Source organism: Barbatula barbatula, assembly GCF_947034865.1.
Source record: "Barbatula barbatula genome assembly, chromosome: 7".
Taxonomy (NCBI): Eukaryota; Metazoa; Chordata; class Actinopteri; order Cypriniformes; family Nemacheilidae; genus Barbatula; species Barbatula barbatula.
The window spans coordinates 15,372,251-15,386,431 of record NC_136770.1 but is presented as its reverse complement, the minus strand read 5'-3'; the positions used below and the strand labels follow the sequence as shown (position 1 = coordinate 15,386,431).

Here is a 14,181-nt window from a genome sequence, read left to right as displayed (position 1 = left end):
ACATAAACAATTTTTACATTATATGTGTAAAAACTAACTTTTTACAGGGTATTTCATTGCTTTTACATTTGATTCCTTGATCCTAGAACGACACTGTTAGTGTTTGTTTTGTGTTTGATCGCAGGTCGATTGTGGCGTATCAGCCTACAGGAGCCAACACACACACGTTTGATGCCTCGGCCTTCTTCAAATCAGTTGGGATCTTTCTGGGCATCTTCAGTGGATCTTTTGCTATGGGAGCTGTTACTGGAGTAGTCACTGCCCTCATATCCCATCCAAATATGGATCAATTCCTTTTAATGTTTTGTGATTGTTAATTTAGCAAATGAGTAAAAAAACTGTGTTAACATTATCTCCTGAACAGCTTTTGGATTTCTTTCAAAAGTGTCGGTTGAATTTAATATTTATGTATGCCGGTATGTTTAGATTTGTCTAGATTTTTGTGTGGTTTAAGTTCTTTAACTCTATCCACGTGACAAAATTCACCAAGCTGCACTGTTTTCCTCTGCTGGAGACTGCTCTGTTCTTCCTCATGTCCTGGAGTACTTTTCTCCTGGCTGAGGCTTGTGGATTTACAGGTGAGTTTTATTTTTTAGGGTAGTGAAAACATCAATATCTTCATTTATTTCATTTTCCCAGAGGACATTAAAAATCTCACATTTTGGATCCTTTTTTAGCAGCTCTGTATCCAAAAATGAGATTTCCAGACTAGGGAGAAAGTTATCAGTCTGTAAAGTTACTGCTAGTACACACGATACAATTAACATTTTACTTTTTATAGTATGACTCTTTTAAAAGTGAATCTAAATCGGCAAGGGAATCATGGAATCATTAAACCACATGGGCATCAGTCTAAAGATCCTGAATGCTTGTGAATGTGTTTGCATGGATTGATGGCTTAATCGCTTGTTATTTAGGAGCGCAGTCCCGTATTGAACCTCCCTTTCTGCACACAATGCATTGATGCTGATTCTCTTCATTATCTCAGGTGTTGTGGCCGTGATGTTTTGTGGAATCACACAGGCACACTATACTTACAACAATCTCTCTGAAGAATCCACCAAACGCACCAAACAGGTACAAGCTGTTACAGGAAATATATGTGTGTGTGCATATTTTTTTACAGTTGCTGATACTGTGTAAGTAAGAGCTGACACAATGTACTGGTTTTGATATTAAAAGCCATTATTGTCAATATTATGTTTAAACTATAATGTAGTCAATTGAAACCCATTTAAACTTGTCTAAGGAGCCACAATGGTTACACATTCTTTTTAGCCTTCATATACTCACATTTTGAGTGGTCCATGGACCAAAAGAAAAGAAAACAACAAAAAACTAAATTAGATCAATAATAAAATAGAATTACCATAAGATTTTGTGGTAATATCGCAAATTCTTTTGGCCACATGTTATGAAAATCTGATATTGTGACATCCCTTGTATTCAAAGCATTTTGTACTGTAGCTGTATATTGGAGGGAGTGTACATGCAAACTGTATGTGGTGGAACAATGAAACGATTTTGTATATGTAAATGGTCCTTTTGAAAAGTGTGCAAATACCATGGTTCATTTGTATCATAAATAGTTTGTACTTAATTTTACAGTTCGCACACCAAGTTTTCTTACAGTGTACCAACAAAAAACTGGAGCTTAAAGGCATAGTTCACCCAAAAATTTAAATTAAGTCATCATTTACTCACCTTCGAGTTGTTCTAAATCTGTATATATGTCTTTGTGTTCTCTGTGTTTATAAGAACAGAGAAAGATATTTGGAAGAATGCTTATATGCAAATAGTTGTTGGACCCTATTGACTACCATAGTAGGACAATTTCTTGAAATATGTTTTTTGGTCTGTTAATGGAATATTTTGCCACCAAATCAAAATTCCCCATGTTTTACTCACCCTCAAGGCATCCTGACTGAATATGGGTTTCTTCTTGAAGAATAATACAGTCGGAGTTATAATACCACGTATCATTTTACTTCCAAGCGGTAGAATGGGTGTGGACTTTTAGAGCTCCAAAAAGGGCATCCATCGATCAAAGAACTGCTCAACATGGCTCCGTGGTCTTAACAAAAGTCTTCTGAAGTGAATCGATGCGTTTGTATAACAGAAATATCCATACTGACAGCGCTATTAATGTTGATGTCTATCTTCAAATGCGCGTGAACCAGAGGGTTGTTTTCCGGCAGATGACACAGACGTGTTGTAAGTTCTGGTGATAAGCACTGCATTTTTGTTTTCTTCCAACAGGATAGCGTCTACTCTGGCAGGAGCTTTCGTCACCGTCATTTGCCGGAAAAACAAGCCTGTGGTTCAAGCGCATTCGAGAGAAGACTGAAGCTAGACATAAACATTAATAGCACTGTCAATATTGATATTTCTCCTAACAAAAGTCTTCTGAAGCGAATCTATGTATTCCTTAAGACCACGGAGCTGTGTTGACTGTCGAGCAGTTCTTTGATCGATGGATGCACTTTTTGGAGCTTCAAAAAGTCAACACCCATTCACTCCGATTCTACCGTTTGGAGGTAAAATGATACGTGGTATTATAACTCCGACTGCATTTTCTTCAAGAAGAACCATATTCAGTTAGGATGCCTTGAAGGTGAGTAAAACATGGGGAAAATATTATTCAGTGGTGAAGTACCGCTTTTAACACAAAAGAAGATATTTTGAGGAATGTAGGGCATCAAACAGTTCTGTGCCACTTTTGTACAAATTAAATTTTTCCTACTTTGGCAGTCAATGGGGTCCGACAACTGTGTGGTTAAAAGCATTCATCCAGATATTTCTCTCTCTGCGTTCAACCAAACAAATACATTTTTACAGGCTTTGAACAACTGGAGTGAGTAATTCATGACAAAATTGTCATTTTGGGGTGAACTATCCCTTGAATGTGTTTTGGGTTTAGAGTTGTTGACAGACATGGGTTGCACTTAATTTATGACAAATCCTCATATAGCCTATATCAATAGTTCAATAAAAATACTACTATTGATTGCCATTTCAAATCTTTGGTGTGCCATCACCCAATGCTCTTATTAGGGTAAAACGTTTGTTAAAATATGAAACGACGAGAAGAAGGGTTGTTGTTGTTTTTTTTAGAGAGAGACTATACACGTCTACTTCAAAAGACGCTTTGATGGAGGGATGGTGTTAAAAGAAAGCCCAGCACCCCCGTGGTGTTGTCAGATCAGTGTGTAATGCGAGGGAGAGCAGTAAGGTGGGTGCAGTAATTATGACACCTCTGTGGCACCAGCTCTCTCTCTCCAGGGGGTCAGACCCCGTTATCAAAGCGAGAAGATATTGATTCACACGGATTGAAAATATCGACCTCTGTCTACATCACTCGTATATTTCCTAAGCTCTTGTGTTGTTAAGGCCAGAGAGGATGAACTTTAGATGTTTCTTTGAAAATGTGATGTTTTTTTACAACTGCAGATCACATGTTTCTTTGCCTTTGCAGTTGTTTGAGGTCCTGCACTTCCTGGCGGAGAACTTCATCTTCTCGTACATGGGCCTGGCACTCTTCACCTTTCAGAATCACGTCTTCAGTCCTATTTTCATAGTCGGGGCGTTTGTATCCTCACCGTTCATTTGTAATGAATATTTCAGATGTTGTCTCTGACACGAGCGTGTGCTAATGTATATTAGATGAGGCTTTTGAAATGTAATTAGATCTCTTTGTATCAGAGAAGTGCAGGCTTTCTCCTGTCTACCACCAACATGCACGTCTGAGACCGTATTGAGCGCAGATCAACAGTCTTGAAGCTGCAATGCAGTGTAAATCTCAGTTTAACAGCGTGTTACTGATAATGTACTCGCGCAAAAACGCAAACCCAAGCTGTTTAAGGGCTGAAGCTAACTTGCGAAAATGCCTTATCACCTGCTTCAGATATATACAGTTGTGACTGCATCACCAAACATGTTTTTCACTCTTTGATTTATATTTCTAATCTCATGTACCTATTGTTCTGCATGAAGCAGAACAATCTGTGACGCACCGTTCACACCGACCGCGACAGAGTGACTTGATCTCATTCATTTCAATGGTAGCTTAGCGATATCTTGTGACACGAACGACATTGACTGTTGGCGACAGAAAATGGCCAGAAAAGTTAAGAATGGCTAAACTTTATGGAAATGATGAGCAACTTTTGGGAGCGACTACCAATAGTAGTAATGCCGCTCACGTCATCCGTCTCCTGTCAGTTACTGCAGGTTTTTTTTACTGTTACTAGAGCAACCAAAGTATAATTGATCGTCTTCTAGCCACCTCGTAGCAAGAGACTAGCGACACACAGCGGCAGTCTTTATTGGTAGTTACACACCTTGACTGACAAACTGTTTCCATCAAAGCCATCAAAATTGAAAATTCTCCCTTGACCAAAATGTGACTTCCAGCTAGCCATCTTTATAGGCCGGGCGTTAAACATCTATCCTCTGTCCTTCCTGATAAACCTGGGCCGAAGGCACAAAATCCGTGGAAACTTTCAACACATGATGATGTTTGCAGGTAAGATTACTTTCACTTTCTTGCATGACAAAAAACGGTATAGTAACGGAGACAATGTATCGAAGCTTAAGTGAATCAGATTTGTAATGTCCTCTAGTGTCAGTTCCGCTCTGATTTAAGGCCAACAGAGTGCAGTGCTCTTCTTCAGGCAACAAAGGGAATGTAATGCTTTTTCTCTGTTTGCATGTAAACACTGTTGTGATTACAGAACGCGTGCATGTGTTTGTTCTATAGGGCTCAGAGGGGCGATGGCGTTCGCACTGGCGATCCGTGACACCGCCACATATGCCCGGCAGATGATGTTCACCACGACCCTGCTCATCGTCTTCTTCACAGTGTGGGTGTTCGGTGGAGGCACCACGCCGATGCTTTCCTGGCTGCATATTAGGTCAGACTTCTGTGTTTTGATGTCGCCTTTATCTCCCAGAAACTTATTGGACGTATTAACGTAAAGTCAATGTAACCGACACTTTTATTCAAAGCTAGGTTTACTAATGAGAATACTCTACTCTTATGTTAAGGGTATTTACAGATCCATACAGCCAAAATTTTGTGAAAATACAATCCAGCAGGTGGCGGAAAAGCTAAGCGTGATAATGGTTTATCCACAGGCCTGATCAAGCAGACTTAAACAAATAAGGTCACACATGATCAGCCTTGTAAGACCTCTCATAAATGTGGGGTGCGGCATGCAGCGTGTTACAAACATCAGTTCGTAGAGGATTTCATACTGCGATCGCATCTGGTTCACTCCTAGAGATTTGCTTCCAGATTTCTGCCCTCATAGACACAATGCAGATGGTAGAAGAGCTGGACTTGTTTATCTGGCCGTGCGCTGGTTTTTGTCAGAACGTCTCTCAGCAGGAGCTGGCAGGCCTGACCGGCCCATTAATAAAACCTGCGAGTTTATTAGAATAAAGAGGATTATTGATGGCAGCTGTTGCAGAGATTGAGAAGCTCAGGTTATTATCTGCAAAACTGCTGAGAGTTACAGATGCCGTTCGCTGACCATGGTACAGTTAACTAAGACAAAAAAATATCCTCCGCAACGTCAACAGCATTTCTGTAAATGAGTCGGTTTTGTGTTTAATGCTATCAGATTGGGTCAATACAGCTTTAAATTGTTTTCAAACATAAACTTAATGGGTTTGCATTATGCAGAGCTAATGTTCTGGTCTTATGTAGGCTGATTAGCATTAAGAGCGCTCAGGAGTAATAATGGACAACACTTATAATTGTCATTGTCTTGAGACACCCACTGCTAAATAACACTTGTATTCAGACTCAAACACTGCACCTTCTTTTAGTACATCACGGTTCATGATAAAATGCACTAAAAGAGCTTTGCATTTCCAACAACAACATGCAAAAAGTATGAGGAAGTTTGGCGTCTAGGTCTAGCTTGAAGAATCTTTTAAAGGGTTAATTTGCTAAAAAATGATCACAAATACCCCGTTTTGTTGCGGTTGTAGTTACACATGTTGATATAACAAAAATAAATGGTGAACAGAGGCTGCCAAACTATAAAAGGGTCAAGAAGCACCCTAGAAGTCAATGCGACTTGTTCTCTGTATGTGCTCTGTTTCTAAATATAATTCAGATTTATATGATATGAAATATGAAAATTGGTCATCATCGTGCCATTCCAGATTAATATAATTTTATTTTGTGGCACATGCAGAGCCCGATCAATCAATTAATTAAAAAGATCTGACTTACAAGGGAGAAGCAATTCTTAGATGAGATGAACTTCTTTTCAAGTCATCTTTCATTCCCAAAATCACTATTGACAAACAGAAAATGTCATTGCGCCAAACATTAGTCCAAACATCAACGTATCAAGTGACTTAAGGTGGGTAAATCCAAAGCAAACTATGAAAAAATAGAAAAAAGGAACCTCACACTTACAAAAAGGCTCGACCAAAGAAATGTTTAATAATACTGGGGCCAAAAATGTGTCGCACTTGAGTGCATTTTTGGTCTCCGTATTTGTAAAAGTTTCTTTGGTCCAGCCTTGGCTGCGGGATCTATTCTTTATATATTGTAAAAATCTCTGAAATGTCTGCAATACATTACCCACGGCACAAAAAAATATTGGTGAAACGCCACCAAAAACATGTAAAACAACTCTAACCTTTTGAGATTTAAGAAACCATGAGGGTATTCTAACAGATAGACTATATTTACAACAATGAAGCCGTTCTCATTGACATATTTTCAGTTTCTATTGTCAGTTCTGACTTATAACGCGACATCATCTAACAAATCACCATTAAAAGAGATTTGGGCTATGTTCTTTCACACAGCCTCGGTCTAGGTAACCATGTGCATATTTACAGACGAACAGTGTTTGTTTATATCCAAAGAGGCTATAACAGTGACCGGTTGTTGGAATCGCTGTTTTGTACTCATTTCATTCAGGAGTCACCAGTCGTACGCTGAATTGAATGTGCTGCTGCTTCCTGCCGCTCACTGTACAGAGTGATGCCGAGAGAAGAGATGCCAGGTACGGGAAAGCGAGATCTCGTGGTTGCGGGGCAGCACTGGCCACATTTTCCCACTGAATGAAAGCTTAGGTTGCTAGATTTGTCATTATGCGCTTCTTCTGAACAAAAGCCGCTAGAGGGCTCCTAAAAGTTAGAAACACTGTTTTGTGTTTGCATCTATACGACAGTGTGTGGCATCAGGGTATGGCAGAATGAATATAGTGGAAACACTGTTATGTGAAATAGTCTTCCCCTTGCTTGGGCCCCAAGTGTGCTGGGCCCATGGGCCTCTGCCCAGAATGCCCATTGGATAAGCCAGCCCTGATTATATTGTAAAAATGTATCTGCAGATACTGATGTTTTTGTTGTCATAACGCAATGTTGTCACCATTTTGTTAGCATGGCGTTGTGTGGTTGTATGGTAAATTTGAATAAGTCTAAATTTCAATTCATATTTTTCATTAAGCAATCTAGTAGCTCAGTGGTAAGAGAATGGCACTAGCAATGCCAAGGTTGTGGGTTCGATCCCAGGGGATTGCTCATACTTCGAAAAAAATGTATAGTATAATGCAATGTAAGTCTCTTTGGATAAAAGCTTCTGCCAAGTGCATAAATGTAAATGTAGCCACAAAATGCAATAATTGATTTAGTTTCACCAATTTTCTTTGTCTCATTTAATCCATTTATGTTATATCAGCCGCTTATCGGCCAATCGACCAGAGTGCTTTCTTATTATCTGTATCAGCCATTAAAAGACGTTTACACTACATACAAAAACTTCTCACCGGGAAAATGATTTGGCTAAATTACTCATTTTGTGTCACTTAAATCCATGCAAATTCTCAAACCCATTGTGTGTCACTTAAATCCATGCAAATTGGATTTTTGTCTAAAGTCTTTATTAGCATCTATTATAAGAGATCTGTATTTTTGCTGGTATTTAAATGTTTTAAAGGTTTGTTTAAACATTTCAGACATTCATTCGTGCACATCTGGCACTGTTTGTGTATGGAACGGGTGGGTTTGAAAACTAAACAAAATGTGTTTGTTTTGTTGTGTGGATGCGACGATGGGCTATGCAGTCAACGGGCTGTTATATTAGCACACGCCTGCAGATGCAGGCAGGTAAACAATTCATTCACTTTTACCTTTAGCTAGAGTAGGGGTCGGCAACCAAAAGAGCCATTTTGGGTCCTTTCCCACCAAATATAATTTATCTGGAGCCACAAAGTATATGTAACCTTTTAAAGTACTATAACACAGATTGTTATGCATGTAGGGTAGTAGTTACCCAGTTGCACCCTTAGGGTATAGTGCGGTTTTATTGTATATTGTGTTGTATTAACAATTTATAAACTGTCCCTCGCACAAAGTGGGAGTGTTGCAATAGGAGAGAAGCGTTGAAGTGTTGCACGCGCTGCTTAAGTTGGACTTCCGATATTTTCTCTGAACTTTTGTTTTGGCTTTTAGTTTTGCTGCGTTTGATGAATAGCCACAAGAGACCGCATACTTTCCGCATACGGACATCAAGCGTAAACATTGAGAAGCACGCCAGCCGTACTGGATTTAAACTAAAACAAACCTTTAGGTCTATAGCCGGCATAAAGACAAAAAACGTACCAAACAGAATGTTTTCACCATTCCATTTCTATCAAACGCATACAGTGTTCAGGGCTGTCTCGTATCTGTCAAAGCTGAAATAAGTGCGTGTGCGTGTATGTGGGGACAACACTAGGTGGTTAAAAGGGTACAATGCAAAGTGCAGCGCAACATTGATGCACCAAAAAAACACTTTAATTTACACACATTCATTTGCAGAATTTTCTTAGAACAGGATATACCTTTATAATAAATAAAAAAGCAATGCAAAAAAATTTGTTTAGACAAAATGTCTGAAATTAAGGGTAACATATATTCAAAACACAAGCCACAAATAGTAAAATTAATGGACATTATCCTTAAACATCACGTAACGATTGCTCTGCCATACAATAGACCAGATCTCACCTCAAAACTATTTTTAAAACTACTAGATAATAATAAATATTTTTTTACAAATGGGAATACCCCTAGACTCCCATTAGTTACTTTATTTACAGGAGATGCAGAGATACGCGATCCTGCGTTGGGTCATAGCCAGACATTGCGCTCCTATGCGGCGGGGGTTTCGTTACCCAACCCCAAAAATGTCCCATTTCTCTGCGCCACCAAAACAATTATTTATGATGTAGTGCATGCCCGTCTGCTACGCCACTGCCCATATAACCAAATGGCATGATCCCCATTGCAACTGTGAGATCGACACGAGGAGCCCAATTCGACTACCGAAGCATTGAATTAACAGCATTAGCATTTACAGGGCTCCTTTACGAGCATCCCTCAGACCAAATATGACATTACTTCAGTCTCGAAGAACTTTGTTGCTGCCATTTTAAAGGTGCATTCTTGTGTTGTAAAGGCAGATAAACACTCTAAAAAAGACAGAGACAATGTAGATCATATCCTTTATACTATATTATTAAAACATGCATATCCAAATTTTTTAGGCAAAAACACTATACTTTTTAAATGATTAACATTACTGTGTTGTCACTTCTAAGTTACTAAGGTCTGTGTCACATTTAGTTCGACTGCCTTGTCCGGACACTAGTTGGATTGCCCCCCCTCTCTACCTACTGGACTGCGTTCATACTATTATTTTTTGGTCCGAACCGCCGGTCATTTACGTCATCAGCCTGCAGCTGTTTACCCTGTCGCTTGTAATGGCGACGCAGAAGGTGTCAAAATGCATAACATTGCTTGCGTCACTTTTATACATTTATGTTTAAATGTTAGTTTGGCTTCCAACACCATACAAATGCTTTTTAGGTTTGTTCTTTTTAAACACGTAAAAGTTCTTTACAAGATTACATGAAAATATTGACTTAAAAGTCAATTAAAAGAGGAAAGTGGGATAGTGACACATTTGTTGTTTTTTATTTTGTAATTGTTTTATGAGTGAGCTCACATGCCATAAGACAACAATAAAAGACAATATTGCAAGCACACATGCATGCAAAGCAGATAACTGAGAGCTCATGCAATAGGACAATATAGCAGCTATTAATCATTCTTGTTTCTCTCCCCCTGTAACAATAGCTCACAGCGGACAGTTGCTTTGAAGTAGTATCATGGTTCATTTGAATGGTTTAGGTAGTGAGGTATTAGTTTGTTTACAGGTAAAATGTGCAGTGTAACATTTTAACAGTTTGTCCCAGTCAAGGCACTCAGCTGTGCTGAGAATCAAATCACTTTTAGTCAAGTTTGAGGTCAAAGAGGTTTTGATTTATTTATTTTTGGTTACGATGATCTTGCAAAGTATTTCCTAGTTCATTTAGTGCACTAGTGTACGAACAGAATATTTCAGGCAGCTGTGTTTTATGAGCGTTTTGGGATTGCACCTTTAGCCTTGTTCTACAAAATTTGATGGATGTAATTCTCTCCAGCACTGGAAAGGGTTTCCATTTCTGCAAAAGCACTACAGATGACCCCGGGGCTGGCACATGTTACATTTTTTCGTATTGAAAGCTATTCTCCAACACTCTATACACGCGCACACACACGCACACATTAAGGACAATCTTTGCTTTCCTCTCAGCTTTGGGAAATGAAAAAGAGGCTTGTGTTAGCTGCAAGTAACAAGCATTATGTTGCTGTCACCTGAGGTTAAAAAAATATTTTGTGTAACTCCCTTTTAAAACTGAAATCTGTCTCTATTTAGTCTCCTGGTCAGTGTAATATCTGAGTGCTGGGGAACAGACGTGTCATTAGTATCCGATTTATAAACTACATTCACAGTGGAACATAACTTTATTTTACCAAATGGTTACCAACCCATTGGGTTCTAATAATCCTATGCTGGGTGGTTTCAATCCATGTTTCATCAGCAAATGTCCATATTTGACCCAACCACGGCAGCAATTTTAAAGTGCTGGCATCAAATCTTCAAGTCAAGTATTTAATACAATTGCACACTCTTGTACAGATCAAAACTTGAAGATATGTTGTAAGTAGAGGTCTAATGAAGTATTCGCTGGTAGTTTTAGTATTGTGATGTATATCCAAGTAATATCGCTTCTAAAAGGAGAAAACATGTAGAGCGGGACTTGGTTTTGTCCACTGCGAAGTGATTGACGGTGCGTTCTAAATGGGATATATCACCCTTCGAGAAGGGGACGCCATACAAATCGTCACTCCAAATAAAGAGGAAATTACGTCGTTTTTATTGCCCATTTTGCCAAGTGAATTTTAAATGGACACATTAAGAGCACCAATTGCGTTTTCCACTCTAGATCGGGGGTAGGGGGTGCATGTGTCTCTTCGGCCCCCCCCTGCTGCAGCTCCCTGTAGTCTTTATAAGGCCCTGTTTATGCATGATATTAAGATGTGTTTTGGTCGATCGGATCACAAGTGGGCGAAAGAGGCACATCCCCGTTTACACCTGCTGCTGTAATCTGTCTATTTTGTCCACTTTTGACCACTTCTGTCCTGATTTCAAGAAATATCTGAAAAAGCATACACATTTACACAGCCGTACACCTTGGCTATATATATTTGCTTCTTCAGATAATTCATTCGGATAGATTAAATAAGTGCATGCAATATACATATGAGCGTGACCGGATATGACAGAAAAAACATACAGAGAGCTGCGGTTTTATTTCTGCTTTGACAGCGCTGAACACTGAAGGGAGACACATATACGGAGATTGACGGTCTCATGTGGCTATTCATCAAACGCTGCAAAAACAAAAGTTGACAGAAAATAGCTTAAGTCTAACTAAGGCAGCACGTGCAACACCGCAATGCTACTGTCCTATTGCAACACTCCCACTTCTTGCTAGGGACAAAAATGTATAAATTGCTAACATCTAAATAAACTATATTGCCAACTAGTGGTGCAACTGGGTAACTACTACCTTACATGCATAACAACCTGTGTTTTTTTTAAAGGTACACATATTTTGCGGCGCCAGGCAAGTTTTATTTGGTGGGAGAGGGCCCAAATTGTCTTTTAACAAATCTTTTCTGTTATCATCTTTATGTTCTCAGTTTGTCGCTGCCTTGAGCCACGTGAAGCGGTTTCTTTATAATGAACTTCTATGAAGAGCAAGCTTAACTTAACACTATTGTTATCCCTGGATTAAGTGCTTGTTATTTTAACAGTAGCTAGTGTTTATTACAATTAAGCTTGAATAGAAATGTGGTTTTACATGGTCGTTTGTTTTTTCGTTACGTTTAGCTGTTTCATTTATAATGGATTTCAATCGGGGAGAAACGCTTGGCCCATCCCAACCGCAGATTCAGGTTTACAAGTCACTTCTCTCGGTTTCTCAGTCAATACTCACATTTTCCCACTTCATGAACATCAAACTTAACCACACAATAAAAATTTCCTTTTTTATGGCTTGATCCATCCATCTGTCAAAAAATTACGCAACATGATGCTTCCCTCTATCGGCACTTTGCGCAATGCAGTGACGTTATGTGCAAACAACTTATATACATAATTCATGTGTTTTTGCTCATTTAAAACATGATCATAACTCTGATCTAAGTTCAAATAAGTGAACAAGTGATAATATTTCTAACAAAATTGCACATTTGTTGTTTGTTTTCGGGTAGCTTTATTTTAATGAAATGTCTATTCAGAATTAAAATGAGATGCCAGAAACAAGTAAAGAGAATAAACTCAAACTCTTTTTCAAAGCATTGGTTTAGATTCGCTTTCTCCAAGTAAGCCACTTCTCTTTTTTTCAGAACATGTCTGAGAGGCTCTACTAGCTTTGTAAACATTGAGCTCAACATACAGAGAGCCAATTCAGAGCAGGAATGTGAAGGACCAGATCACGACGCGAACACAGTGCTGGGTTTATATACGGAAAACAATGTCTTTTTTGCAAAAAGACTTCAAATCAAAAGTATTTGACCCAATTGCAAGAGCAAATCTTCAAGTTTTAAAGTTGTATACTAGTAATGACTCATTTATTGCCACTGAAGTTCTCTGTAGAGAAATCGTTTTTCAGAAAGATCTAAGATTTTGAGAGAGATTTCATTTCTGGTAAAAATGTAAGCGATCCTTCAGTTTTTATGTGTGAAGGTCTGATCCCAAGAGCTCTGCTCTCTTGTGCTCAGGGTGGGAGAGTCCACTGCTGCAGAGAAGGAGAGACTGCATAGACTTTGGCAATACATCAGGTGATATGTTTTGGATTCGCGCACAGTTGGTGGTGACCTTTTTTTTTCACGTAAAGAAAACACATTGGGAAGAATGGTTCACATGAAAGTATGACCATGTATTTGCTTGTTTCATTCTTCCGGTAAATATCTTGTGGTTCCATCCCAAATTTATTGCACTGCGGTTCCTACTCTGCTCTTCTTTGTTTAACCCTGAATAATCGTACTTATTTTCTGCTGCGGTGGGCCACCACTTTTGGATTTGGTATGGGTTTATTATGGCTAAGGGTAAACTGGTGACCACAGATGCTATTTTCACTAGCAGTAGCCTTATACAGTGCCTTGCGAAAGTATTCGGCCCCCTTGAACTTTTAGACCTTTTGCCACATTTCAGGCTTCAAACATAAAGATATAAAACTGTAATTTTTTGTGAAGAATCAACAACAAGCGGGACACAATTATGAAGTGGAACAAAATTCATTAGATATTTCAAACTATTTAACAAATAAAAAACAGAAAAATTAGGCGTGCAAAATTATTCCGCCCCTTTACTTTCAGTGCAGCAAACTCTCTCCAGAAGTTCAGTGAGGATCTCTGAATGATCCAATGTTGATATAAATGACTAATGATGACAATACAATCCCCCTGTGTGTAATCAAGTCTCCGTATAAATGCACCTGCTCTGTGATAGTCTCAGAGGTCCGTTTAAAGCGCAGAGAGCATCATGAAGAACAAGGAACACACCAGGCAGGTCCGAGATACTGTTGTGGAGAAGTTTAAAGCCGGATTTGGATACAAAAAGATTTCACAAGCTTTAAACATCCCAAGGAGCACTGTGCAAGCGATAATATTGAAATGGAAGGAGTATCAGACCACTGCAAATCTACGAAGACCCGGCCGTCCCTCTAAACTTTCAGCTCATACAAGGAGAAGACTGATCAGAGATCCAGCCAAGAG

The 14,181-nt window shown here is 39.0% G+C and overlaps 1 protein-coding gene across 2 annotated transcripts in view; it reads left to right on the top strand.

Moving 5' to 3' along the window:
- slc9a7 (solute carrier family 9 member 7) overlaps positions 1-14,181 on the top strand; it is a 39,832-nt gene that overhangs the window by 11,765 nt on the left and 13,886 nt on the right. Inside the window, exons 7-13 of one of the 2 annotated variants that reach the window (XM_079460776.1) lie at positions 125-266; positions 473-578; positions 989-1,077; positions 3,476-3,589; positions 4,414-4,525; positions 4,760-4,913; positions 13,186-13,245. In XM_079460776.1, coding sequence (XP_079316902.1) covers positions 125-266; positions 473-578; positions 989-1,077; positions 3,476-3,589; positions 4,414-4,525; positions 4,760-4,913; positions 13,186-13,245 — 777 coding nt within the window. The remainder of the gene's footprint in view (positions 1-124; positions 267-472; positions 579-988; positions 1,078-3,475; positions 3,590-4,413; positions 4,526-4,759; positions 4,914-13,185; positions 13,246-14,181) is intronic. The other variant, XM_079460777.1, reaches the window with a different exon arrangement.